The sequence below is a fragment of the Prinia subflava genome, chromosome 1 (assembly GCF_021018805.1).
Source record: "Prinia subflava isolate CZ2003 ecotype Zambia chromosome 1, Cam_Psub_1.2, whole genome shotgun sequence".
In the NCBI taxonomy this organism is placed as follows: Eukaryota; Metazoa; Chordata; class Aves; order Passeriformes; family Cisticolidae; genus Prinia; species Prinia subflava.
In genome coordinates this window covers 64,779,496-64,805,398 of record NC_086247.1, presented here as the reverse complement: position 1 = coordinate 64,805,398, position 25,903 = coordinate 64,779,496, and the positions used below count along the sequence as shown (strand labels likewise).

The following is a 25,903-nucleotide window of genomic DNA, read 5'->3' as shown; positions in this document are numbered from 1 at the left end:
AGCTTGAAGGCAAAATCTTGTATGGGAAGTAACACAGCTCACCACGAATCTTACAGGCATCTTGTGGTTTATGTTTTGTAAACACAGGAAGAGATGTGAGGCAATCTCAAAAGCAGTATGTAAATCAGGGAGGCAAACTGCTTCAACCTGTGTATGACTGCATTGTACTTCTGGTAATCCAAGGTGGGCTAACTTCCCTCTAGCCCTTCAAAACCAGAAAGTAATTAATATGTTGATGACCATATGCTGCTACACTGAAGTACAAGTCTCATAATAGGTTCTGAACCACTATGAAAAAGTTTGAATGTCTCAATTCCTTCACAATTGTTACTTTTATCCCAATGGAGGCCAGAAATTATAGAAAGCCAACAGCAAATGTCTTCCCTCATGAAATCATGCTTGTTGGCTTAAGAGTTTCCATGCAGAATCTAGACTTTCTGATATATAAAATTATTTGTTGTTGTGTTTTGCTTCATTTTTTTAGGTCAGTGCATGCTAAAGAGAACAAGAAGTATTCCTGAGTCCATGAAGATGGAAAGGACATTTTTCAAGATTAACAGCTCTGAACATTAAATTCTTCACAGCAGACTTCACAAAGAAAACCAGATCCCTGAAGGTAAAATATTTTACAGCATAATTATCACTATTTTTAGCAAGTAAGCTAGTTTTAGCTATATTTGACTATTTGAAAATAAGCTTTCTTGCATGCTGGGAACCTGCCAAAAACCTTCTAGCATCTCAGAGAGCTGGAAGAACAGCTGGATCTTGTAGCTAGCTACTGTAAACTGCAAGAACAGAGAAACATGCCCTAAGCCAGAAAACCACAATACATTCAGTTTTATATCTGCTGACAAACTTCTGTGCAATTTCTTACCATCACAGAGCACTGAAAAACTGCGAAACTGATCTTCTTGAATACTTTTGGCACACCCTGCCTTGATCGACAAAAGCAGGGGCTACTACCATGGTTAGTATTTGCTGTCATGCCTGATCCATGATCACCTCCTGTAGTGGAGAGCATTGCTTTTATCACAAATGCAGATGGCAAACATCCTCCAGAGTTTTTTTTTCCTTGTTACAGATGACCGCTGAGCATTCTGAAGTCACAGCACAAGTATGTAGCTGTGAGGGTTTGTTACTCTGGGGACACAAAATTCTACCTACAGTCTGGAGCACCATTTCAGGCACACATGGAGAGCAGAAGTCTGCATTGTAGTCTGGATGGTAGAGGCTGCTGAGCAAGAATAGACAGGCACCAGGCCTGAGGTCCTTGCAGATCTTGGTAGCCTACAGCTGCAGTGACTTAAAGGATCCTCATGGTCAGCTTGATGAGGAAATAGGAGGAATTAGAACAAACAGAATCTTGAAACAATAGGAGCAAATCACTTCAAATCAGAACTCAAGGATCTTCTTGCAGGCAACTACCCTAAGGCAGCTTATAAGAAGTATCTCACAGAAAGACAGAGACTAGACTTGATTAACTGTATTAACACTTCCTGAAGAAGATATCCAAAGAAGTCTTTAGTAAGGCACAAAATCCAAACAAGATTCAATGTCCAGAAAATGGCAATAGATCCAGTTCAAGTAAAAACAGAGATTCATTTTAAATAGTGGAGTAATTAATTATAGAATAAATCATCAAATGAAACAGAGGATTTACGATGCATGAAAGAAATATGAAAGCTATAACGCAGACTGTACATAGTTTTGCAGTTAGGTTGTTGGTCAGACATAAATTATCAGACTGAAGAGAAACATGACTCCTTGAGGAGTAATGAATGCACAATTTGAGAGGGTAAGTCTATGATCAATTGATCTCATTGATAGAGTCATTTTATCACAGACTTTGGTAGAAGCCAGCTGTACAGCTCTGTTAACAGAGCTTAAGCTCTTCCTTAGATGCAGCATGAGAACTCAGTGCTGTGCCTGCATGGATTCTGGATTGGATCCTATCCAGCTGAGCACATGCTAAGCAAATTTGACAGACAACGATAATGATCGGTTGTTGACACAATGTGCACAGAATTAACTTCAGTATAGCAAACTGAGGTGTAAGTTGATTTCAAAAAATCTAAACCAAAAGAATTCTGAACTTGCCTTACTGTAGGAATCTTAAAACTGGACATTACTGTGAAAATACATCATTGCTCAAAAACAAGTATTAAGACTGGATGAAAAATCCATTGGATAAAATTTACTGTTCCAGTTATTTAGGGATGTTAGTGGATGATCTTAATGCCTCCCTGGCCTCAAAACCTTTGAATAAACAGGAAAATGACTACATTATTATCAAACGTGTATTAGAGAGAAGTCATATTACAATCTTCATCCAATTGTGCCAGAAAAATACCAGCATAATATCCTTCTTATTGGCACATGCCCAAATTCAGAGAGGATTATATTTCACCAATGATTCATTGCTCATACCAGAAAGAGAACTTCTGAGTGGCAGAGAACCTCACTCACAAATGCATGTAACTGTATCAGAGGCCAGAACAAAACCCTAGAAAAGCATAATTTGAAAGAACAGCTTTAAACTGAGCAGACAGAAGCCAGACAACTTAACAAGAGGATTAAACTGAATCCCGGGATTATCAACTGCATAATAAGAGATGTGGGTGGCTGGTTTGTTTTGTTTTGCTTGTTTTTCTTCCTCAGTACTGTAAATTCAGAGCCTTCTAAACAAAGTGAGAATCTTTCTTTTCCCTTAGACATCTCTCCTATCCTAACAGAAGTTTCTCAGATGGAAGTCCTGACAATAAATTAATATATGCTTGTCATCTGAATTAATGATGTGCACTGTCCTACGTTCCTCATTCTCCAACAGAGCTTTTTCTTCTTTATTTTCATTTACGTACACAAGCTGAAGATGAAGGAAAAATTAGTGAAAGGAAATGAAATACACAGTGGAGACATTAAACTACGCTCTGTACTTTTGGGTGATGAGACAAGAAAATGGAAAAGGGTGTTTGCATACTGAGAGTCAATAGGATGAGGCCATCCATTTAGCCCATGGTTGCTCAATAATATCACTGAAAAAGCAGGAAAAAAATTGCAAAACAGCAGCAAGTTCTACTGTTTGGTTTACGTGGATTTTTCAGGTTTCCTGAAGCTTTTTTGAAAGGTAAAGCCAGCAGGAAATGGCACTGTGGGAAGGAAGAAGAGAGGACCCATGCTGCATGCACTGACCTACAGCTGCATTAGAAAGTCCATCTGACAGCGACCTGCTCAAAAGATCAACCACCACCCTGTCCTTCCTGGGAAAGGGTGATCCTCTGTCCTCACTATAACAAGGTTAATCCAGTCACAAGATTGCTACTGGCAGCACTTTTTTTCCCCTCCACAGATGACACAGGAAAAGGCAATTGACTCTTAACTGTATCAAATATTAGGAATCCCACAATATTCCTGATCTTCTTCAGAAAGTGTCTTCTAGCTCAGGAATGAACACTTCAGACTCACTCTGCTCACTCATCAGATGGAAAATAAGAGCTTTACAACCTACTCTACTCATTAGGATTCAGGGGTGCTGCTTGCAAGTGAAGTGCAGTACTGTTTCAGTTTTATCCTGGTGTTACCCTGATTGTATGATGACAACATTCCATATATACTCATAAATGCACTATTGTTACATGATGGGAAAATATAAACATGGATATATAATAAAGATGCACCTTACATATAAACATTGCATATGCTCACCCAAGGCTTCTCACAAGCTTTGCAAATTCTAGAAGACATGTATCTGAAGGTAGACGAAGCTGTCCTTCAGCCAAAGCCAGCTGACAGTCTTCAAATGTGTAGTCTGTCACTGAAACTCCCAACGCCCTTGAATAAACCAAAGAAACACTATAAACAAGACACTCTAAGAAAACTGACCAGAAAAATCACTTTTTTCACAGCAAGAAATCTTTTAACAATTATGCTCTCTATTCTAAAAAACTATAAGGGAGAGCACATAAAAGTTAGTTTACATAGAGAATGAAATATGGTACTCGAGCCATTGCAGAGCATCTGCTTTGACTGAATCTATGAAAATACGCAAGAACACAAGGCAAAAATTAGGCAGTGCATAGACTTCTATAGACATAAATTTCATATAAGTGAATAATTAGGGTTTCAAAATTCTTAATTTAGAACACAAATATATATTTATTGACAACTGTGTCAAATATTTTTATTGATTTATTAATGTATCAGTGCATTCACCTGAGCAGAATGGCTATTACCTATTACAGCTAATATTACCATTATACAAAAGATAATATTTCTCAATAAAGAACAGCTAGAACAAAACATATAAAAACAAGTAGAGTTAAACTCTAAGCAAACAAGTTATTTTCAAATGTATGACATAAGAAAGGTAGAAAAAAAAATACTCCCAAGCCTTTATACACCAATTAATTCAGTACTGTTTTTTGCTTCACTTCTAACTCTATGCTCTGTACTAACTGGAGCACCAAAAGATAATTGATGGAAATCCTGGTATTAAGGTTGGCCTGCATTTGCTGTAGCAAAGTTGAGAGAAAGACAGTGTGGTGTGAAAGAGGCCTTTAAGAATTCAGCATACAAACATAAGATACAGTTTAGAAAGCCAACACAGCTCCATATAAGCTACTGATCTACCACATTTTTATTATACTTGGTTTTACTTATGGTAGTAAGGAGCATTATTGCCTTCATGCCTTTTCTAATTTGAGAAAATCTTCACAAATCTTTTTTATTTACTTACCTTCATTCTTTTCAACTACAGTTTGTGTTCCTTACTGCTAACCATCTTTTTCATAATTTTCATTTCATACTAATGGCAAGATGGATGCAAAACCCTGAGGCCCACCACACTATTTCTGGTTTTGATGAATGCTCTGCATTCAGTTCTGTGCTTTATTATAAATAGTTTGATCTGTAACGGCAGTTACCTCTTACACAAACAATTTCTGTCAAACAGTCTCCTCCTCAGAATTTCATTCCAAGGCCTTTGAGCACCAAGGTAAATAACATAAGCCACCAACTAATTATCAAACTTCAGCAATTCTGATATATAGGACATGCACTAAACCTTCAAGGTACTGATCAGGGTCTCTCTTCTCTTTAAGGCTGAGAAAGAGAAACATTCAGGAAGAACATCTCACTAATAAATATTCAAGTTCAAGAGTACCAAATATGATAAAAAACAGATAGTATTTTTAAGCTATTTATGCACAAAACAAGGAATTAGAAAGTAGTGATCTTGGCAGAATAGCCTCCCCCTTCCTAAAAAGGAACAACAAAGAGAAAGGAACAAAAGGACAAAGACAACTAAACCAAATGATTTATGTACATAGAAAAATCATCTCAAAGGCAGAGCGTTGAAGATTATATTGTGTCATACTGGTCATCTAAATAACTAAATCCAGTTCCTCCAAAATTTTCTCTGCTTGATCTGTTCTTGTTTCATCAATCCACTCCTCCTATGAAGTGTCTCAGCAGTATTTGTAAATCAGTAAACCCCCTTAACGAAAAGGACAGGATTCTTATGATACCTCACCCCAGAGACTTATGGTTAACATAGCAACAAATGTGTAAAATACAGATGAAGAACTCCTCCATGCTGTGGGGATTTAAACCCATTTCCAAGTTCAACCTGACTTTGAGATTAGGTATTGTGAGCATGTCAAGACTTCTGATTTACAGTATTCAGTATAGTGTTGTATTATACAGGATGAAATCACTGGTATTTTACAAGACAAAATCAAATTTCCTCATGAGAAGAAAAAGGAGTGGATGAAAGAAGCAGAGTTTTTCCAGGCAGTTGAGATTACTTCCTATTCCCCTCTTTTGATTATCCCTACAGACTTCCATGTCAACCATCTCCAGCAAGGACATGCTACAGGCAGTACCACCCAGAGCAGTTCCATAAAAGAATGGGCCAATAAACAAAGATCTTGCCCAGCCAAGCAAATGACACCAAAATTCACCAGTTCTCCAGGCCATGCTACGTACAGCACGTAACAGAAATACAGGAACTCACAGGCGATCAGCTGAAGCACAGGGGAACTACATGCAAAAGGGGAAGCTTGTTAAAAATAAGTTAAGAAACTGAAAGACTATAGTGGTTCTCTGTTGGACATATTAGGGAATCAGAAGTGGTAAGACACTTAAATTCTGAAAGGACAAAAAAACATTAGTGTAATTGAAACTGATTCAAGGTGACAATTAAAATAAAGAGACTTTAAAGAAACAAAAGAAACCCAAGCATTCTCTCAAGGGAAACAGAGAGGATGGACAAGTCAAAACATAACCATAAGGTGGCAAGCTAAAGCAAGAAACAATAGCTTGTTAAAGCCAAAAGCAAAATGCTTTTCCAACACATCAAAAGAAAGATGACTACGAAAGATCAGGGCACTCAGCCTGGGGGGAGGGTTGAAGCCTGACTGACTGCCAGCCCAGCACCACTGCCAGATTTAAATAACTGCTAAGTAATGGACCCTGAATGTGTGGAAGGAGCCTAGCCAAAGACGAATTAAAAACAAAACAAAACAAAAAACAACCAAAACAATCAAAACCAAACTTAAGATACAAAATAAATTCCAAACAAAAGCCAGGGTCATTTCACACTCAGCCAAACCACAAGGGGAAAACACAACTTGCATCTTTTTACAGCTTTGTGCACCCCTTATAAAAGAGGCAGTACTTGGGCCAGACTTATAACTCTACCAGTAAGGAAAATCCCCACTACAATTAATACCTACATATATGTTCAATGCCAACACATACACAAAATGGCATTCAGAAAGACAAAAGTAGCTTCTCTTGTTCACCTGGTGCAATTTTCAAGCTGCTACACTTAAAAAAAAACCAAACAAACTTAAAACAGGGTACAGATACATCCGGACTTTCACAATAAAAGAGATCAGAAGTGAGGAAGGAAAGAAACACTTTTGCTCAAAGCAAAGTTCAATCACAGAATCAGCCAAGGCCAGATAGAGTTCAAGGGGCTCTTGAGCTCAGAAGACAAATCACAAGCTGTATGGGGCTAGCAGCTTAAAGGACCTTGATTTCAGCTCAGAATGTTGAAGAACCTGAAGCTGGGGAACATATACAGTTCATTATTTATGCTAAGAGTGGTTAATTTTTTAATTTCTTAGAATAAAGCCTGGTACACTACAGTTCACTGTAAGGCCTTGGTACAACAGCTCACAGGATTTTCTACAGAACCAGTTATCAAACTATTCTCACTTATTCTCCAGGGCAGTCTTTTTCTACTTCAATTGGGGAAAAAAAAAAGATAATAATTTAAATTTGTGATGCAAGTCACAAGTATAATCCCATATTTTTAATAAACTAAAAGAACTTTTCCCATATCTTCATTTAAAAGCATTTCCCCTCCCCCTTTTCTTCAAACTACCTCTGCTTTCACACCCAGTTAATGTCAGCCTAGCCTTTTAAAAAGTCCAGCAGATTTATATGGCCTGACATGAATGTCTAGCCTAACATACCTTGAGACATTTTCCTTCCCTGCCCTCCCCAAGATTTACCTGTCATGATATCACACTTCATGAAGTTCCAAAATCAGCAAGTCACTTGAAAATGATAAACTCAAATGAAATAAAACCCCAAAAGCTTTCCCGCAAACCCAATCAGTTAAACACAACAGTTGTACTTGTTATATCCTGATGTCTTACACTAAACAGCTTCCTATGTCTAACATTTGTGCAGTCATAATGTAAGATGAATTATTAACTTCCTCATTTTCTGCATACCAATCCACTGTGCATGCAAAGTGCCGAACATAAAAAAATGTGACTGCTGGAATTTTATGTAAAGTGAGAGAAAATAGTACAGGTTATATTATGACATTTGGATTCTACATTTCAACAAAAACATTCTCAAAATGTTTTACAGTGTTTGTAAATTGAACTAATCAAGAGAATATTCCACAGGCTGCTCAAAAAACCCCCCTTTAAATCAACTATAATCTTTATCGGGTGCTGAAAACATTAGGATTCTATCTAATTTGGTATTTTTCTTCATTATAGGATGTTCAGCAAAAAGACATACAAAACACAGTGAACAAATAACTGCAATTATTAGTAGTCATCTGTACATGAACTTCTGGAACCAGAGACCTTTTGTACCACTATGTTTCAGAATCACTAATTAACCACATGTTTTTTACAGTGTATCTCAGCTCTGATGAAGTAATTTTATCTATCTGGTAATGAATGACACAATTTTGCACATTTTGAAGACTTACTCCATTTACTTTCAGCTGATCTACTATTGAAAGCTTTCCATCTCTTCTGCTATGAAAAGTAAGACTTCCTTTAGTATGCTTTTCCAGAACACTGATGATTTTCCTGACCTCAAAATAACCCTTCACTCTTTCTTCCCCATCCTTTCCCAAGCTGAAGAGCTGCCAACTGTTTAGTTCTGGAAGGCCAAAGTAGATAGTCCCTTTTCTCTCCTCAGACTACTACTTTGTGACATTCTCCAAGCAAAAGAAGGTCCAGTTGTGAGTCTGAAGTTCACATAAGGAATCTATTATCTCATAATGGTTTAATTTTCAGACCATTTTTAGCTTCTTCTTTAGAAGAAGAAGCTGCCAACAGCTGTATTTCTGCCTAGCGTTGTTTGAAAATGGGTCCTGTAATTGTTGTTCTTGTAGACTTGCACATCACAAATCTTTCAAGGGATAAATAAAAAGGAGGTTCTCCTTGTGTTGTCAGCATTCAAAAACCAGTTCAAACCAGACTGTTGCAAAGTATTACTTAACTTTAAACAATTTATTTCTTCCTTGAGCAAATAAATGAAGCAAGAACCCACACAGTTAGCCCTGTTCTGTGACTATGTTCTCCACCTGCGATGATCACAGTATTCACAGAAATGAACAGAGTGCATAATTTATTTCTCATCTCCATTTCTGTATATGACCTGAAACCCAAACAATGCACAGACTCTTTTAGGTGGGAAAAGACTTACGAGATTGTCAAGTCCAACCTTTGACTGATCACTGTCTTTCCAACTAGACCATGGTGCCACGTCCAGTTGTTTCCTGAACATCACCCTGGGCAGCCCATTCCGATATTTAACACTTTCCATGAAGAAACTTTTCCTGCTGTTCGACCTGAACCTCCCCTGGAGCAGCTTGAGGCCATTTCCTCTCATCCTATCACTGGCTGTGTTAGACAAGAGGCCAACCCTAGGAACAAGCTAGGCACAACCTCCTTCCAGGCAGTTATGGAGAGCAATAAGGTCCCCCTGAACCTCCTTCTCTCCAGGCTAAACAGCCCAGCTCCCTCAGCCACTTCTCACATGATTTACTCTCTAGACCCTTCACCATCGATGCCTCAAATGGATGCTTGTCAACTCCAGCACTACAGTAATTCCACTTATACTGATGCTTATGCCTTTGATGGCATAAAAATGCCAGATGGCCAAAAAACACTTTGGATTTCAAAGTTGAATGCTGAGCATCCAAACAGTACCTGTGCAGAATCACACACAGAACTTCAGACAGCACAGAGCACAGCACTTTGGTTTCCAAAGCTAGATTCAACAGGCCACTGAATACAACAAATAGCCATGAGTCAGACCAGTAAGGAACTGTAAACTCACATCCTCAAGACTACTCTTTAGCAACTAGCATCACTCCATGACATATATTGGCAAAGATCAAATTCTGATGCTGTCAGAGCCCGCAAGGAAAAAAAAACAACCTGGTTTTGACCATGCAGAAGATGACAAAAGGGAAGATGAATACAGAAGACTACCTGTAATACTTTTTGCCTTCACCAGCATGCTTCTAATTAGTACTTCTAATTACTACATTAGAAGTACTAATTTCTCAAAAGCAAAATGTAATGCTCACATGTTAAGCTGGTAAGTCAGTGCTTTAACTGTATGACACGCTCAAACGTGGGGAAAGTGATCCTGGCAAGCACTTGACAGAAAGCATCAGGAAGAGAGATGTTTCAAGTTCCATGTCAAACGCACTGCACTTTAATCAATTTCAGCATCTACTGCAAATATAAAAACAGGTCTTTAAATGTTTCTGTAACTGAGGAAGAGAAAATTATTGGAAAAATGCGAACTGGTTATAGGAAAATAGCAAACATTTTGCTATTTCTACAGGAAGGCTGCCTTTCTGGGCTCACCAAAAATGAAACTTCAGAACTCCTGGACAGTGTCACACATGTTATTACAATGCTGAGTTTAAAACTCAAAAGATCTAGGAAAACAAAATGTTGAAATCAGGAGTACTGGAAACTTCAGTTCTGAGGTGCTTACAGTTTTGAAAAACAAAAGCACAAAGGTGTCTGGTTTCCATCAAGTTTCAGTCTCAATATCTGCCAGGTGCAAAAAGAATTAACAAATTTGTAATATTTTGTCTTCTATTTTTTCCCAAATTGTACCACCTAACTATATTTTTCCCCATTTTGAAGGTAGTCTTTAAGAGAAACTAAAATTAAAGGAATACAAATTGTGCTTTTATGCTAGTAAGTGACCTGTGGGTCTGTTTATCATCATCTAGTCAGCTCATATCTTCTGTAATTACAGGTGAGGTTACTTTAGACTTGCACGAAGAGCCCGCAGTGCACATTTTCACAATCTGCTGCCTGCACTACCACTGGCTTATCCATGTACAAAATGAATTTTTGCAACTAACTAAAAGCTGAGCTATTGATCTACTTCTTTCAAACATATCTGAGTCCTAAAGAACAGCAGGGTAACAAACATTTTTCCCCCTCAAAGTGGGAGTAAAAGTTATCTACTTTTTCCTTCAAACAGAATTTTTATGCCTTAAATATTACTTTTACAACTAACAGAGGTTCTCCAGAATACAGTTGCTAATGAAAATCAGGCATTTAAAAAGAGTAGCAAATGGGTACAGCCCCACAATGAAAAGAGGTAACTAATATATTTCTTTTGGGGAAAATACTCGAAACAAACCACAAATCATTCTTTAAATAGCTATCAGTAAATTAGAAACTATGATGCAGCAAAACAACATAGAAAGGTAAAAATGGATAAAAAGTTGCAATTGATGCAGCTAAGAAGCACAAGACTTTTTAAAGCAGAAAAGAATATTAAAAAATAATGTAACTACTAGCTAAGGATAGCAAAATTGTCATCAGGCAAAAAACATCTCTGTCATGTACAATACCTTACACTGGGAAACAATTAAGATGACATGCCCTATGAATAAAAGTAATATTTCCCAATGCTCTAAGAGTGGTAGAGATATTTCTTCTACCACTGAGAAATTTTTAGTAATAAATACTTGTGATGGCAAGGTCAAGTGATTTGTTCCTAATAATTCTGGAAAAGCTGGGACTGAAGTCTCAAGTGGTTGACAATTTTGTAACACTAACATAGTTCTATTAAATTATTACTTATTAATTCAAAGATCAAAAAAGAACCAAAAAACAACATGGGACAGAAAATTTGACACTCAAGTAGAAAATATATAGAAGAAACTGTGGAACTCAATAAATTAACAGATCAAAACCAGCCATGCTGACCACCATCAACATAAGGTGGTAATAGCTTATGTACATGAAGACCAAAATGATGATTTTGCTTAAGTAATACAAAAGGAAGGCAATATAATATTTATCTACATGGCATACTTACTAGTAGGGTGTTTTCAGAATTTTGTTTAAAAGAGCAATAAAGAACACAAGAAATGAATTAAAGCTCAGAACAGCGCTATACTTTATTTATTGATTTTAAAGAGAATGGGCCAGGACTGTTGCCATATTTAAAAGCACTCAACATTTTCAGTGATATGAAAGTGGCTTTAAACACAGCTCCTGCTAGCATGTTGTGGGTGACATGGACTAACCTGAGTGGGAGTCAGAACACGGCCGGAAAGACCAAACAAGACAGACACACTCAAAAATAGGTTGTATTAGAAAATTAAATGTGAAGCATATCGTTAAAGTATAAGTAGGGACCATATTTTATCTATTCTGCACATGCCTTTTGTGCAAATTAAGAAAATGACCCAAAGGATGGCAAACATGTTCAGCAGCAGTGGCTATTCTGTATAAGTAATTCCAGTTCTGATAACACAGGCACACTTTGGATTTCACTTTTTGGGCAAGTAAATTCATCCAACGTGCAAGAGATTAATGTCTTAAAGAAGCAAATCCTTAATGAAATAGTTTATGTTCACATATATATATGAATTGAGTATCTAGAGACCACCATCACTCTGTGGCCATCCACAGAAAAGCTAGTCAAATATAGGTAAACCAAAAATTCTCCAGAGTCAATAAGCAGAAGCAGCCTAAGTTAGACACGTTGTCAAGTGCTTTCTTCAATGCTAAATAGAAGCCGTTCACAAATGAAGATTATTGTCAAGGCAAACAATTGCAAGAGCAGAAATTCTATCTATTGCTAACTGTATCTATTATCTATTACTGTACCAGCAACTTCTATCAACTCCCTCGGAAACCAAGAGCAAGACACAAGGTTTCCACAACACTGGTTCTAGACTCAAAAATACATTATTAGCTGGGACTGCCACCTTTGATGCTGTAAAATATCCAGCAGAATTAGACTCTTCTGTCAGAGAAATATGATGGGGGGGAGGGGTAAAGCAGACATTTAAATGGATCCCAGAAGGACCTCTTGAAAACAAGATGCTACATTACCACTGACTCAATCCTCAAGAAAAGCAAGACAGATCTAGATGATGCAGTAATATTGTCCTTTATCCAGCAATGCAGAGTGCAATGCTAGCAGCAAATAGAACCCGAGGTACTTGAGTTGCAACTGTTACAGCTTCACAACAGCCTTGACAGCATTCGAGCTGGAATCTCCTGTACCAAAAGCTGCATGAATAAACTGGGAAAGTTTGGAGAACTGATACAAGAAGGCATCTTGTATCAGAAAGTGGTCAGAAGTAAGTAGTTTTTAACTATGTTATCCATGGTGTCCAGGAATCAACATTCTGTTTCATTCCCATCTGGTTTTGAACTTCAAAACTTTGATATTCAAACACATTTGTTTTCCCACTCACATCAACACAGCATCTACAGCCCCTGCTTCAGCCCAAAGCAAATCTTTTTTGACATCTCATTCTGACAGTCTTCCTGTTAGATCTGCATTCCTCTTCTGTGACCACAAATGCTTAATTTTTCAGGGGTGGGAGGGAGAAACAATCATGTCTTTCCTTCTAAGCGTACTTAGAAGCGAAGGCTTGCGACATGGCAGTTGTTGTAAACTTTTGTAGGCTTTCAAAAATTTTCCGTGTAGCACACAATCCCTGTTTGATTGGAGCAGAGTTCAGAATGAAAATTTAGTAACCTGGCCTTCTACACAAAGTCTGAGGACAACACTTGCCAGGTGATGGGTCTTTAATAAAACAACAAAGGACTTTGAGGCCAGTGCCTCAAAGATTTTTTGACTGAGACAGGATGATTCAAACAGGTCCTTTTGTTCTTTTTTCTTGTGAGAAATGCCCTTTTGTACAATGGATCTATTGTTATATTATTGTTCCAACATCCTTGAGGAAACTCACAGACCTGGGTTCAACCAGACAAGAATTCTCAGTCACTACCTACGAACTGGCCTTTGGCTTAAATCGGAAACTTGGAAACGGAAGAGAAGTTACACAAAGGAAATTATGATTTCACAAGTTCTTTCAAAATCAGGATTAGGAAGATACATAAACATCTCAAGAGTTATTAGTGATCACAGGCCTGAGGGTTCACTGTAAACACTGAAAAGAGTTATCTACTGACTAATGGAAGATTTACTGAAATGACAAAAAATAAATGAAAAATCATTAATAAATATGCAACAAAAGAGCAACAGTATTAAATTAAAATAAATTGCCTTTATTATACCCTACTGAGAAGCATTTTAACTTACTCACATTAACTTCAATTAATTTGCATTGTATTAGTCCTCTGTTTCCAATGGAAGTAAAGCCACTTCACTGTGCTTTACTGTTTGAAATAGCCACAGGCTAACAATGAATATATGAAATTATCCTTAACCTCATTAAAACAGTCACAGCTTAAAATGCAATTCCAATAGCACAAAATTCACTTACATTAAGTTTCCTAAAATTCAAACATACCCTTCCCCCAAAAGACTAAATACCCACTGGAGCAAGCAGAGCTGGCTTGTTATATGAAGACATGTTAAAAAAAAAAACAAACAACAAAATAACCAACCAAAAACCCCAATATTCCAAACCCATCAACTTCTACAGTTCTTGCTGAATTTGTGGCTTTCCCCTCAGAGGGAAAAGTAAGTGAGATGTAAAAGGTCTTGCAGCCACTCCTGCAGACTACAAGGTTCTTCGTAGGCAGACAACCACACCGACTTGATTTTGTGACATTTTCTTCAGTCTAAACTTAAAAATCGCACATCTATTTTTACCCAGAATTACAACATACTTACTCTGCCATTACACGTCTGACGTTATTGGCATATAACACTGGATTTTTTCTTTCTTCTTCTGAAGGAATATACACGGGTAGAAACTGCACACAGAGAACTGAATTATACCAAAATATTTAACATTTTAAACAATCACTTACAGCACTATGGTGAAAATTGTATACAGTTTGTTGTTACTCATAAAATTATATTAAGACTACAGAAAATATTAAAAATTAAACTTTTAGATGCTTATGGATATGTCATACTTCTAGAAATTCATTAACATAGACTCTGTTCATTTCTTACCTCATGGCACCCAAGCAGAATTTTATCTTAATTTCCTAAGTGGGACTCAGAATTTGTAAATAATTTGGAAGTATTGGCACTGTCTTGCATAAACATCACATCTTGTATTGTTCAGCTCTTTCCAGATAACAAAAAAGAAGCATACACTAAAGGAATATTGTTCTATAACTTAAAAATTAAGAATCCAAATTTTAAGGACATCAGGTATTTATTGATCCCCCTGCACATTTTGAAATCATGCATGGCTGCCTAATGTACACATTAGAGAAGTGTTTTTATTTTTCTGCTGTTGGATGTTTTGAAATTTTTTTCTCTTCAAATTGGACATAAGCCATTAACACTCCACTGAAAGAAAAAATCTAAATGAATGCAGATGACCAGAGAAACACAGAACAGTTGATGTTGAAAGTGGAAAATTAAACCAGAACTGCTGGAGAGCCGCAACATAAAGGGCTGCTTTCAGAACAGCATGGCCTACATTAAAATATCTTCCAGTGTTTTAAGTTGTTTTTAAGTGTCCATTGAAAAATTACATAAGCATCAAGATCATGGCCAGTCTCACCAATAAAAACCTTCAAAACATTTCGTTCTGCCAAGTAACTAACTTCTCAGATGGGAGGAACAAGAGGGGATAGCTCTGACCACCACTCCTACTCAGTACCAAGACAGACAACTCTCTCAGTAGTGCAGCACAATGAAATAATTTATGCAGTAAGTGAGGAACATGTAAAGTCTCTGAATTAAAAAATGTAAAGTCTCTGAATTAAAAAAAAGCTGCAAGAAGCTTAGTTATAGTATGTATAATTACCTACGGGTAGTGAAAATGGGAACTATGACTCAGAAATTTCATACTGGTCTTTGAAATAGAAACTAACAACTGGGTAAAGTTGTTAGTCTCTATTTTAAAGTTTATCATTTCAGCAATACTTCTCAATAACCATGAGGCTAGCTGTGTTTTTAAAATTACATAATGGTATGATCAACAGTATCCAAACACTGCCATTGGACATTCACCTGTTTCCTGTAATGAACAAATATTGCATTTATTTTGAGTTTTGCTGGAGTTTTCCCTATATGCACCACTGCAGATAAAAACATATGACTCCTGTCTTCTAGGTTTACATTAAAAGCAGGTACACCAGCCTCATGTAATATACAAAACCAAAAAGACTGTGAAGTTAACAGAGGTGGAAAGACTGTTCCTTCAACTTCTAAACTTCAGTCCATTTGTTTGAGTTGCAAATAGCTATCAAGTAACTTGTCCAAACACAGGAGAATATGAAGTGATTTCAGAGGTGTTCTACATGTCTATGCCTAACTCCACAGAAATAGCATAATCATTTCAACATCACTAACAAAATTAAGAGAAGAACTCCCAGCTGCTGCAGACTGTCATGGATGTATGAACACTGAAGTTGACAGGTCAGTAAAACGAAGACATAAGCCAAAACAAACTACATGTGCAGATGTTCATGCATCCTTTCTTCTTCACACCACTGCCAGCTCTAAGTACAGGATGGGTGATGGGCCAATATTTACAGAAACCTATTATAAAACCTACATAGACACTTGCTTCTCAATATGGCACATGCAACATCCCAAAACATTTACTATATGCAGAATAGTCCAGGCTAGCTAACTTTGTATCCTGATTGCTGGCTGTTAATTCTTACCAGCTATCATTTAATAAAAAAACCACTGAAGTTGTGTTGTTTTGTAGTATTTCTCTCTGAGTTATTGGATCATCAGCGCTAACTGTGGTATCCAGGCTGGTAGGTATTTGCCAGTATCTCTCTGTTGATGGAACAGAGCAGGAATATCAACCAACAAGCTTCAGAGATCAGAGGAAAAATATTACTTTGAACACAAACCAACTAATTTTTCCTATACTTTACTAGTCCTCACTGCAATTCCTTACAAAAACAGATTCAACAAGTAGCTCTCAAGTACTTTGCCTCATACTTGAGAATAACCTTGCTCGTCTATCCTCTGCCAACTCCTGCTTTAGTATGGAGTATTTCAGAAGGTCATTAGTTAGTTTGCTTTTCCCCCCAAAAACTACCAAAGATCACAGCCTGTTATGCAAGACCTTAAGAGCTACAGAAACTCAACATCTGCTAGCAGTTGCTGCCTGAAAAATCAAGAAAGCTCAGCAGTGTTCACTCCTGTGTAAAAGATCCCATTTTACTTGCCTAGGGCAGAAAAGCATGTTCCTAAGAAAGGGTGAAAATCCTGCCAACCAGCTGGTTTGTCTTAGCCCTGTGTGAGGCAAGCATTCCCTGGTCCTTCTGCAAAACACAGGCCACTACTCTGGAAATCACTTTTTTTACCCAACTAAATTGATAGCACAAACCCACCAAATTTCTACAGCATATGCAACTATTGAGTGGCTGGTATTCTGCACATCCATCATTTTTGAGAATAATTGATTGCAAAAGTAAGCAAACACAGAGCAATGACAAGTGTAGTGATTAGCATGCAATATATGTTACTATTGTAACACAGTGTATGCAAACATGCAATAGTTCTTCCTATTGATTTACTCTGCCATCAGTTCCATCTGTCAGAGCTAAACAGTTGCTTCATTATTCAAAAAGCAAAAATATTGCAGAACATCTGTCAAATATCCTATATGACACTTTTCAAATCCTGTAATTGTCCACAAAAATATAATTACCCTGTGTAAAATGCATAAGGACACCAAGTTGAAAGGAAAGGCTGTAACTGTTTCCACATTTTCACTACAATAGTCTTCAGCCTTAAAATTACAGTGTTTTTCTCAAAGTTAAGAATATAGATAGTTTTTTGTTGTGCTTTCCAATTTCACATTCTGAACAGTGCAGCCTAAGAAAAAAATTAACCAGACATAAATAACTTATGTGGTCTATAAGAAACCACCTACATTTTTTCTCTACAAGACAGTCCTTAGTTTGTACATCAGCATCCAAACACTTGAATGTCTAACATACAAAGTTACTACACTAATTGAAACAGCAATCAGGCCATTAGCAGACAAGAAATTTGTTCACAAAAGACTCTTTAAACTGAGCCAGAAATTTAACTACTCAATTCAAATCTGTAAAAACCTCAAGTCTTATTGCCAGTTGAAAAACTGTATTTTGCTATTCCATTTTTAGACTCTCTTCAGATACAGAAGCCATTTGTCTAAAATATAACTGGTATCTTAACCTGTATTTACAGACATACATACAAGATCTGAATGCAAACTTTTACTGCAGAATTAAGTACAATATTATGTATTCTGCAACTGCTCAGAATACACTGCAGTTTTTTTTACTGACCTCGATTTCCACAGAATTGTGAAATTGACATAAAGTAAGCCACAGAATTTCAAACCTAAAAGGGAAAAAAAAGATAGGGAAGGATGGAGGGAAAAAAATTATATGTAGTGAAACTGTAATACATTGTGCTCCAAAGTCTTCATGTAGCATCCTACTTGCAGGTATGATCACATTCAGATAAAAAATTAACAGAAAAGGCTTTTGGAAGTACTTCTATATATTACATTCTGTAAAGTGGAACAAAAACAGTTTACACTGAATTGGCATCTTAAAAAATAGTCACAACCAGGAAGACAAACAGTGGAAGGTAATATAATGCATAATGTGTTAAAGGAAGAAGTCTGTTTCAGAAAAATGCAGTATTCAGCACAGAGTTGGCAAGATTAATTATGTAACCACTGAGATTTTATCACTACCTCAGTTTGGAATCAAAGTTCATTATACTTCCAAAGTCTGTTAATGAAATGCAGTACGTGTATTTTAATAGCCTAAGATACAAGATAACTGGAATCAACTTGTCCTTAAAAAGCATTAAGATTCAAATCCAGGAAAGGATTTAGTAAACCTAAATTAAGGAGCAGTGTCAAGTAGGCACATTTTCAAACAGTATCTGGGTAGTTACAACAGTCAATCATTGGGATGGGACAACTGGTCAAAATCCTCTTACACATACAGTGCAGTTCCTAGAAACAAAACCCTACTCATTTTGTTATACACCCACATAGGGCTGCAGAACATTCTCCCCCTCTTCCTTCTTACTGAGTTCCCAACACATGAAAGTAAAGAAGCAGGAACAACAATGGAGCCTGTGATTTGAAGTTTATGTCCCTGATAGAAACACAGAAGCCTGGTTCCTAGGTCTTTGTTCAAGAGCATTAAAAATCCCCAATAAGTTACAAGTAAACTCTTCTCTCTGTTGTCTCTGTAATCCTGGAAGATTAAACCCTGAATTTAAATAAAAACTTAAAACTGATTGAACCTGTATCTAACTCAACTATGGTCATTCTCTGTTTTCAAGGTAGACTCAGTTGATCTTCTCTGAATACTGTCAAAATCATAAAAACATTTTTTCAGTGAGTGTAAGAAAGTGTTTATGTTTGCATGTGACAAGTTTTCAATCCACCTGACAGGCTACAGCGCCTTTAAACAAACAACATCTGTATTCCTAGCTACAGAAACATTGCCAGATTATGCTTTGAGAAACACTAAAATAGAAAATATACGTTTGCTGAGAAACAGAAGCCTGTTATCAGTCTTAATAGTATTTTCTGCTAAGACATCACAAATACATTTTAGGTCACCCAAGAGAATTAATCCTAATTAAGCCAAGCTGTAATTTAAACTGACCCAGTCAATTTGTATAACATCACATGCTGCTGCATATTCTGATTCAGCTTTAATTTAATTTAACTTTATTAGCAGAGGTCAACACTTCAGAATAAGGGTTTTGTAGACATCATAGTGATCTGAGGCAACACACCTGCAGGTTTCTTCCCTTTTCCTCTGTGTTCTTGAGTCATCAGCTCAATTGTAAGGCGGAAATAGGCTACTCACCTTTCTCTTCTATGGCTGAGTTAGTTTTTTACATGAATTGCAGTGTAAATGCAAGGGAAGAGGTAGGAGCTCACCAGAACAGAAATCCCTTTATGCAGCAAATGCTGCGGTGTTTGTTTACATTATACACAGCCATGGAGCCACCTACTTCCAAAGTGATAAATTAATTGTAAGTGAACCTTTGGAAGTGATCAATGATTTTCTCAAGTCTCCAAATCATGTCCTTAATTAGACCTGCTTCCTAAGTGCAAAACTTAATTGACAAAATTCTTAATTACTTACATCTTGACTAATCCCCACGGATTCCTCATTAACTACTAAAATATAGGATCTCACATGGGAACATTCAAAACAATACAAAGCATTAACCACAGAAGCCAACTCCCCTTTACACAGGGTTCAAAATTTGTGGTTTTCATCTTCATCTAAACATTTTGGAATTTCTACTCAAATCCCAATGAGAAAATAATGCTTAAATTTTTTTTTAAAGGAGCAAGAACTGCTTCCTTTAATATTTTATATTACATGAATTTGCTAAAGAACCTCTAGAATAACATTTTGTTTAAAAAAAAAAGGTCGAAATTATATTCAGACAAGATAATGGAACCAATATCTCCAAATCTTATCTTTGAGTGGGTTGACAGATTTCATAAGAGTAGACCAGTTTCAAACAACAGCCCTAGATTTCACAGAGTAAGGTACCAAATCAACTTGCAGGCAATAGAATATTTAGAGCAGAAGCAAGTTGTTTTACTTCAGGCACTTGGCTAAAAAAAAAAGTTTGAAATAAAAACCTAAAATTAATTCTGTAAACCAACAGAATCATAGCAGCAGAAGTACACTGTTTACACCTGGATTCCTCTTAACAACTACTAGTATAATTAGAGAATAACAGATAAAAGATAAATTAATCCCAAAGAATAATCAAATAACCAGCAACTGGTTGACTATATATGCATACAAGTCACATAAACAAAAACTAATAGAGGAAAGCAATGAAAAAAAGGAAAAAAGGAATAAAACATTAACCACTTACGCTCCTGGCCCTTGCCATGTCCATGTGATTGTGTCCTAAGAAAAGAAGCGTGACATTTGCAATTAATTATCGTGCTTCGAATTTTTTACATTGCACACAGCATAACTGACAATATACAGCTAAGAAGTTTTCATGGAAACTTCTATGCTTTCTTTGCAAAAGTTCTTAACCCTGTTAGGAAGCAGCCCATCTGTTATACAGCTATACGGCCAAAATGAACACTGTGTCAAACACTAAGAGAGGACAAAGAGCAGTAAAAGAAGTGACCAAGATGCAAATAGCAAAAATGGAACAGAGACCTGTAAAGGAATATATAACAGGTAGTAATAAGACAGGAAAAAAATTGCACTGCTTGGAGATGTGATTAAAGTGTACAAGAAAGAATCTAAAAACCTGAAATTAGTTCTGTTCTAACTGGGAAAAGAGTTCATAAGTGTAAAGACAAGAGGACTCATTCAATTCAGGTTTCTGAAAGATCTGATCAGGATGATATTTCTTTCAACCTACTGAGTAAGTTCCAGTTCAGTTCTAGCCTACCATCCAGACTCATTCCAGAGATTTCAGGTAATCACATACACCATGACCATGAAAAATCAAGTTAAACTCAAGTTTTAATTACCATTTAGAGCAAAAGGCCACCAAAAGTAAAAATAAAAGAATTCAAACCCATCCATAAAAGGTGAAAAATGTGATTAATGTTAGAACAACAGCTTGGAGAGTAAGGTAAATATGTCATAAAGATTAATTAAAAATTTAAAACTTGACATTTAACAATTATTTTCAATCAAACCAATATAAAGGATGAGTCAGTCTATCTGTGGCAATCAATTTATCTGCATTAAAAAACCCATGTCCATGTCGTGATCTTTTAGAACTATAATGTGGATAGTTTATACTGTTACACTGTTTCTGGCTATTTTCACGTCTCTGATAACACTGCAAGTAAACACATCATGGGGTTTGTCTTTTTCCCCCAAGGACCTTTCATTACAAAACCCGAGAAACCAGTGTAGATAGCTGATAACTTATCTAGAGAATAGATCTGCCTTATAGAACACCAAACACTGCACATCCCAACCCAGCTCTCTAAACTGCAATAGCACAGAGGAAGATAAAGAAAAGTGTGATCTCCACAAAAGTCTCTGGATCATTGAACAGTGCATAGGTATTTTCAGAATCCAGCCTCATGCTGGCTAGCTGGCAAGTCAAACTCAAGTAAGCCATGTTATTCATCAACAATCCTCCAAGAAATTCCCAATGCGAATGTCATTGTAGTCATGCTTTTTCTTGTCAAAACCTCAGGATGCATCAGGGATAATGGCCAGAAATGCTACCTAGAGGAAAACAGGATTCTGATCTGCAACAGGCAGATCCATGTTATGGCAGTCTCCTACCAGCATAACCAGTATCTTTATGATAAAAACAAGAGGACAAAGGGAAGTAGGATTTTCTTTATGAAACTAAGTTACCTTTTATATTTATCACAACTACCAGCTTAAGCTTCTGGACAATATTCTCTTTGACAGCATTCTGAGTACACTTTGGAACTACTGTATTTAAGTGATGAATACTTTAAACTGTGTGGAAGTACAAAAAATTATACAATAGCTCGGTTGGAAGGGACCTTTTAAGGCCATCTATTCCAACTCCCCTGCAATGAGCAGGGACATCTTCAACTACACCCAGTTGGCCAGAGCTCCAGCCAACCTGACCTCGAATGTTATCCCCTATGCTATTTCCCCTCAGCATGGGAGGAAACTGGGAGAAGGGCCATGGTCTGTAGAATCTGTATTTGCCACAAGAAGATACTGAGAATCATATGTGACCCTTCAAACAGGAGATTGGCTGTGTTTTTACAGGTTCAGTTAACCCTAATATACCAAAACTGTGTAAGAGCTGTTGCCGAACTGCCTATCATATCATAACCGTGCTATTGCACAGTTACTTGTGGAAGATATTTGGACATAAAATACATTTTAAATGGCTCTGTGATATTTAAAATGGTATATAGTTTATGTATTTTCAAAATTTCAAGTAACAGCACTCTGACAGAATATTCAAATGAAGAAACAAAGAAACTAAGTAAAAATTTGTGAAAAGGATTGCAGTAGAGAATCTATGGGTGAAGACATTAGAGCTTTATTCTAATTAGAATATAGGTTATAGCTCTCACGCATCCAATACCTCAAATATTATCAATCTAGACAATCAGTACCAAATTTTGAATATCAGGTCTAAACAACATTTTAAGCTTTAAAATTTCTTTCTGCTCATGCATCAAGAAGAGCAACAAGAGATGCCATGAAATACAGTCACAAGCCCCAAGGTAACTGTTATTCAGGGAGCAACTCTAACTATAAAAAAATATAAAACAGAGAGTTCACAGCAACCAGAACTAGACTCGTTTGCTAGAAAAACACCTGAATTTACTTCTTCACTTCTGCCCTGTGTCAGCCCACTGCAGAATAGTAGTGCTTTCCCTAGCTCTTCAATAGACTACAATGAAATAAACATGCCAGAGTGCAGACACCTACTACACTCACCTCAGGCTCTGATCTCAAAAAGCCTCTCGAAACAGCCAGGTGCACTCAAATACAAGAATGTTCTCATCTATACTGTGGAACTCAAAGCTCTGAACATAGATCAGAGCAGGCACTTCTGGCAAAACACAGTGGTGTGACTGCACACAATGTATATCTGGAGTTCACTGGTTAAGCACAGATCTTAAATTCCTTTCTAAACCTAAAATTATAATACACATCAGTCAATAAAGACAACAAACAGAAAGCGAGAGGCATTTAAAGTTTGCTAAAAAATGGTATCTTAGTGTATGAAAATCATTCATAGTGTATGAAAATTCATACCCTACTCTGTTCTTACAGGGGTTGTGGTTTAATCCTAGCTGGCAACTAAGTACCACACAGCTGCTCGCTCGCTCACTCCTTCCCCCCCAGGGTGGGCAGGAGAATTGGGAAGGAAAGGTGAGCCTTGCCTTATAGGCTGAGATAAGAATAGCTCAATAATTGCATCAAAATAATCTAACTCCGTGTCATAACCAAAATAAACCTCACCTCCGTGTACCACATCATATTCCTTCTGCCTCTTCTCCTTCTAACTCTGATGCAACTTTTCTGCAACCCCCAAGCTAATGTAAAAATAAAGCAGTAGTAGCAATTATCAGCCCTGTTATTAATATTTAGACCTTTGGAAGGTCTCTAGGAATTAGATCGTAAGAGGTTAAATGACTCACTAAGGCACTGAAAATTAAGTGTTTTGCAGCAATTAAAAGCTGTAGGAAAAAGTAAAGTCCCGTACACAAACTCATGCCAGCTCACAATGAATATCTATATAACTAGTTACAATTTCTTTTATGACATTTTTGCAGTAACATAAAAATTAGGAAGATTTTTGCTTACATTTGTATTGTTTTACTTCAACATTAAAAGCTCACAAATTTCTCCTAAGTGTTAGGAATATTTGCTATTGGTTTGCAAACATTGCATATTATGTACTATAGGCAATAATGACATTTCAGTATGCACCTGGATTTTGAAGACATTTATAAAATAACATTTGGTAGCTTTATCTTACTATGGGCTTAACATTAACAAAAAGTTACAAGGCATATTAAGTATGACATAAGCCATGTGCATATTTGCCATTTTAAATGGCAGTGCCATCAAAACTTCAAACTATTTTTAGAAAAGAATATTTCTTCCTGAAAGTATAACAATTATGCAATGAAAAGTTCCAGGCAGCCTGCTACAATGCACTTGATACTATGTAAGCATATCAGGCTGCTATCTGCAAAAATAATTTTTGGGTTTGTTACTGCAAACTATTTGATTGCCATTACACCTTATCTCAGCAAAGAGCAAATGGTGGTCTGTGTATATTAACTTTGCTTGGATGCTTTTCCTTTTTTAATCAAGCGTATGTTTTATATCAACCTGTACATGACAGAAAGAACAGTGGATGGAAGTATTTCTAAGCTATTCAGGTACCAAGAGAAAACAAAATCCCTCCTTAGAACACGGGGTTATTAATGGGCTAGTCAGAGATCTTCTGATGTGACATGCAGAGAGACCTTCTGACACACTTCACACCCTCCCTAAGTAACTTCTATTTCAGAAGAGGACAGACTGGACATGAAAATAGCCCCACTGGACTCCAAAAGAAACTTCAGATATTGTAAATAAACACTATAATCTGCATTTTACCTGACTATAATTTACATCGGAGGACTACTCCAAATCAGCAAATTCCTTAGCCATGGGTATGGTGAATGTGAAACAAGATGACACTTTATAAAGGTGCAGAGGTCCTCAACACAACAACCCTGTGCCATTCAGCCAGTCACAGTAATTCATGACTAACACCCCCAAAGGCAGGAGATGCAGAAACATCTTCCAGCAATGAATGACATTAAGAAAACTCTCCAGCACACACTGCAGGAACAGGGAGCACTTCGGAACACAGATCCTGGATGGAAACTGCCATTTGTCTCATCATTTGTAGAGTACTTGTAACAACCTGAACAACTTTCAGAGCAGAAACATTTAAACTGTCTCAGTTAAGACACCCAATATTGCTTGAGGCTTAAGGAGTAAATACTTAACTAACAATAATTTAGTAATGATTTTTTAATTTTTAAACCTAAAAGGTTACACAAGGGCAAATGCGCTTAAAGGAAAATGCCCTCAATTTCCAACGACACTGAAAGCTGAACTTACCAGTTTGTTTGGGTAGCGTAAAACCACAGGCTGTACAGGAACTCCAGGAATAAATGCTCCTAGAAGGCACATATGATACATAATTAATTTGTAGTGCATTTTGGTAGAGAAGAAATTTACTGCAGCAAGAAAAAATGATACAGCTAATAGACTGACAGGAACTAGTTGATAGTGAAAAAACAGAATCTGAAAGTAGCCTCAAAAGTAATCAAAAAAGCAAGCACTGGAGAATGACACAATATATCCACCTTTTCAGCAGATAGGTAATTAAAAATGCTTGCTTACATTATCTAAATTATCCTCTACCACTTACATATATTGTCATTAATACAAGTCAAAGCTTAGTATCAAATTCAGCTCAGTGAATGAATTAAAAAAAATTAGCATGCATAAGATTGTTAACTTAATTCATTCCCTGTGGTCAACAGTATTTTTAGTGAAGACCTTAGGCTCTTATGTAAAAGAAGCTTTCTACTTTTATCTGAACAACAACAATTTATAATCTCTGCAATAAGAGAATTAATGTCACTTCTATTCTGTAGCTATGGGAAAACTAATAGTTATAAATTGAACTAGAGCTATATTGAACT

General features: G+C 36.7%; 1 protein-coding gene across 1 annotated transcript in view; it reads right to left on the bottom strand.

Annotated features, from left to right (window-relative positions):
- Positions 1-25,903, bottom strand: part of LPCAT1 (lysophosphatidylcholine acyltransferase 1) — a 67,200-nt gene that overhangs the window by 20,524 nt on the left and 20,773 nt on the right. The window contains 5 exon segments of the mRNA XM_063398471.1: positions 3,703-3,828; positions 14,401-14,483; positions 17,991-18,045; positions 20,581-20,615; positions 25,314-25,372. Of these exon segments, the coding sequence (XP_063254541.1) occupies positions 3,703-3,828; positions 14,401-14,483; positions 17,991-18,045; positions 20,581-20,615; positions 25,314-25,372 (358 nt within the window).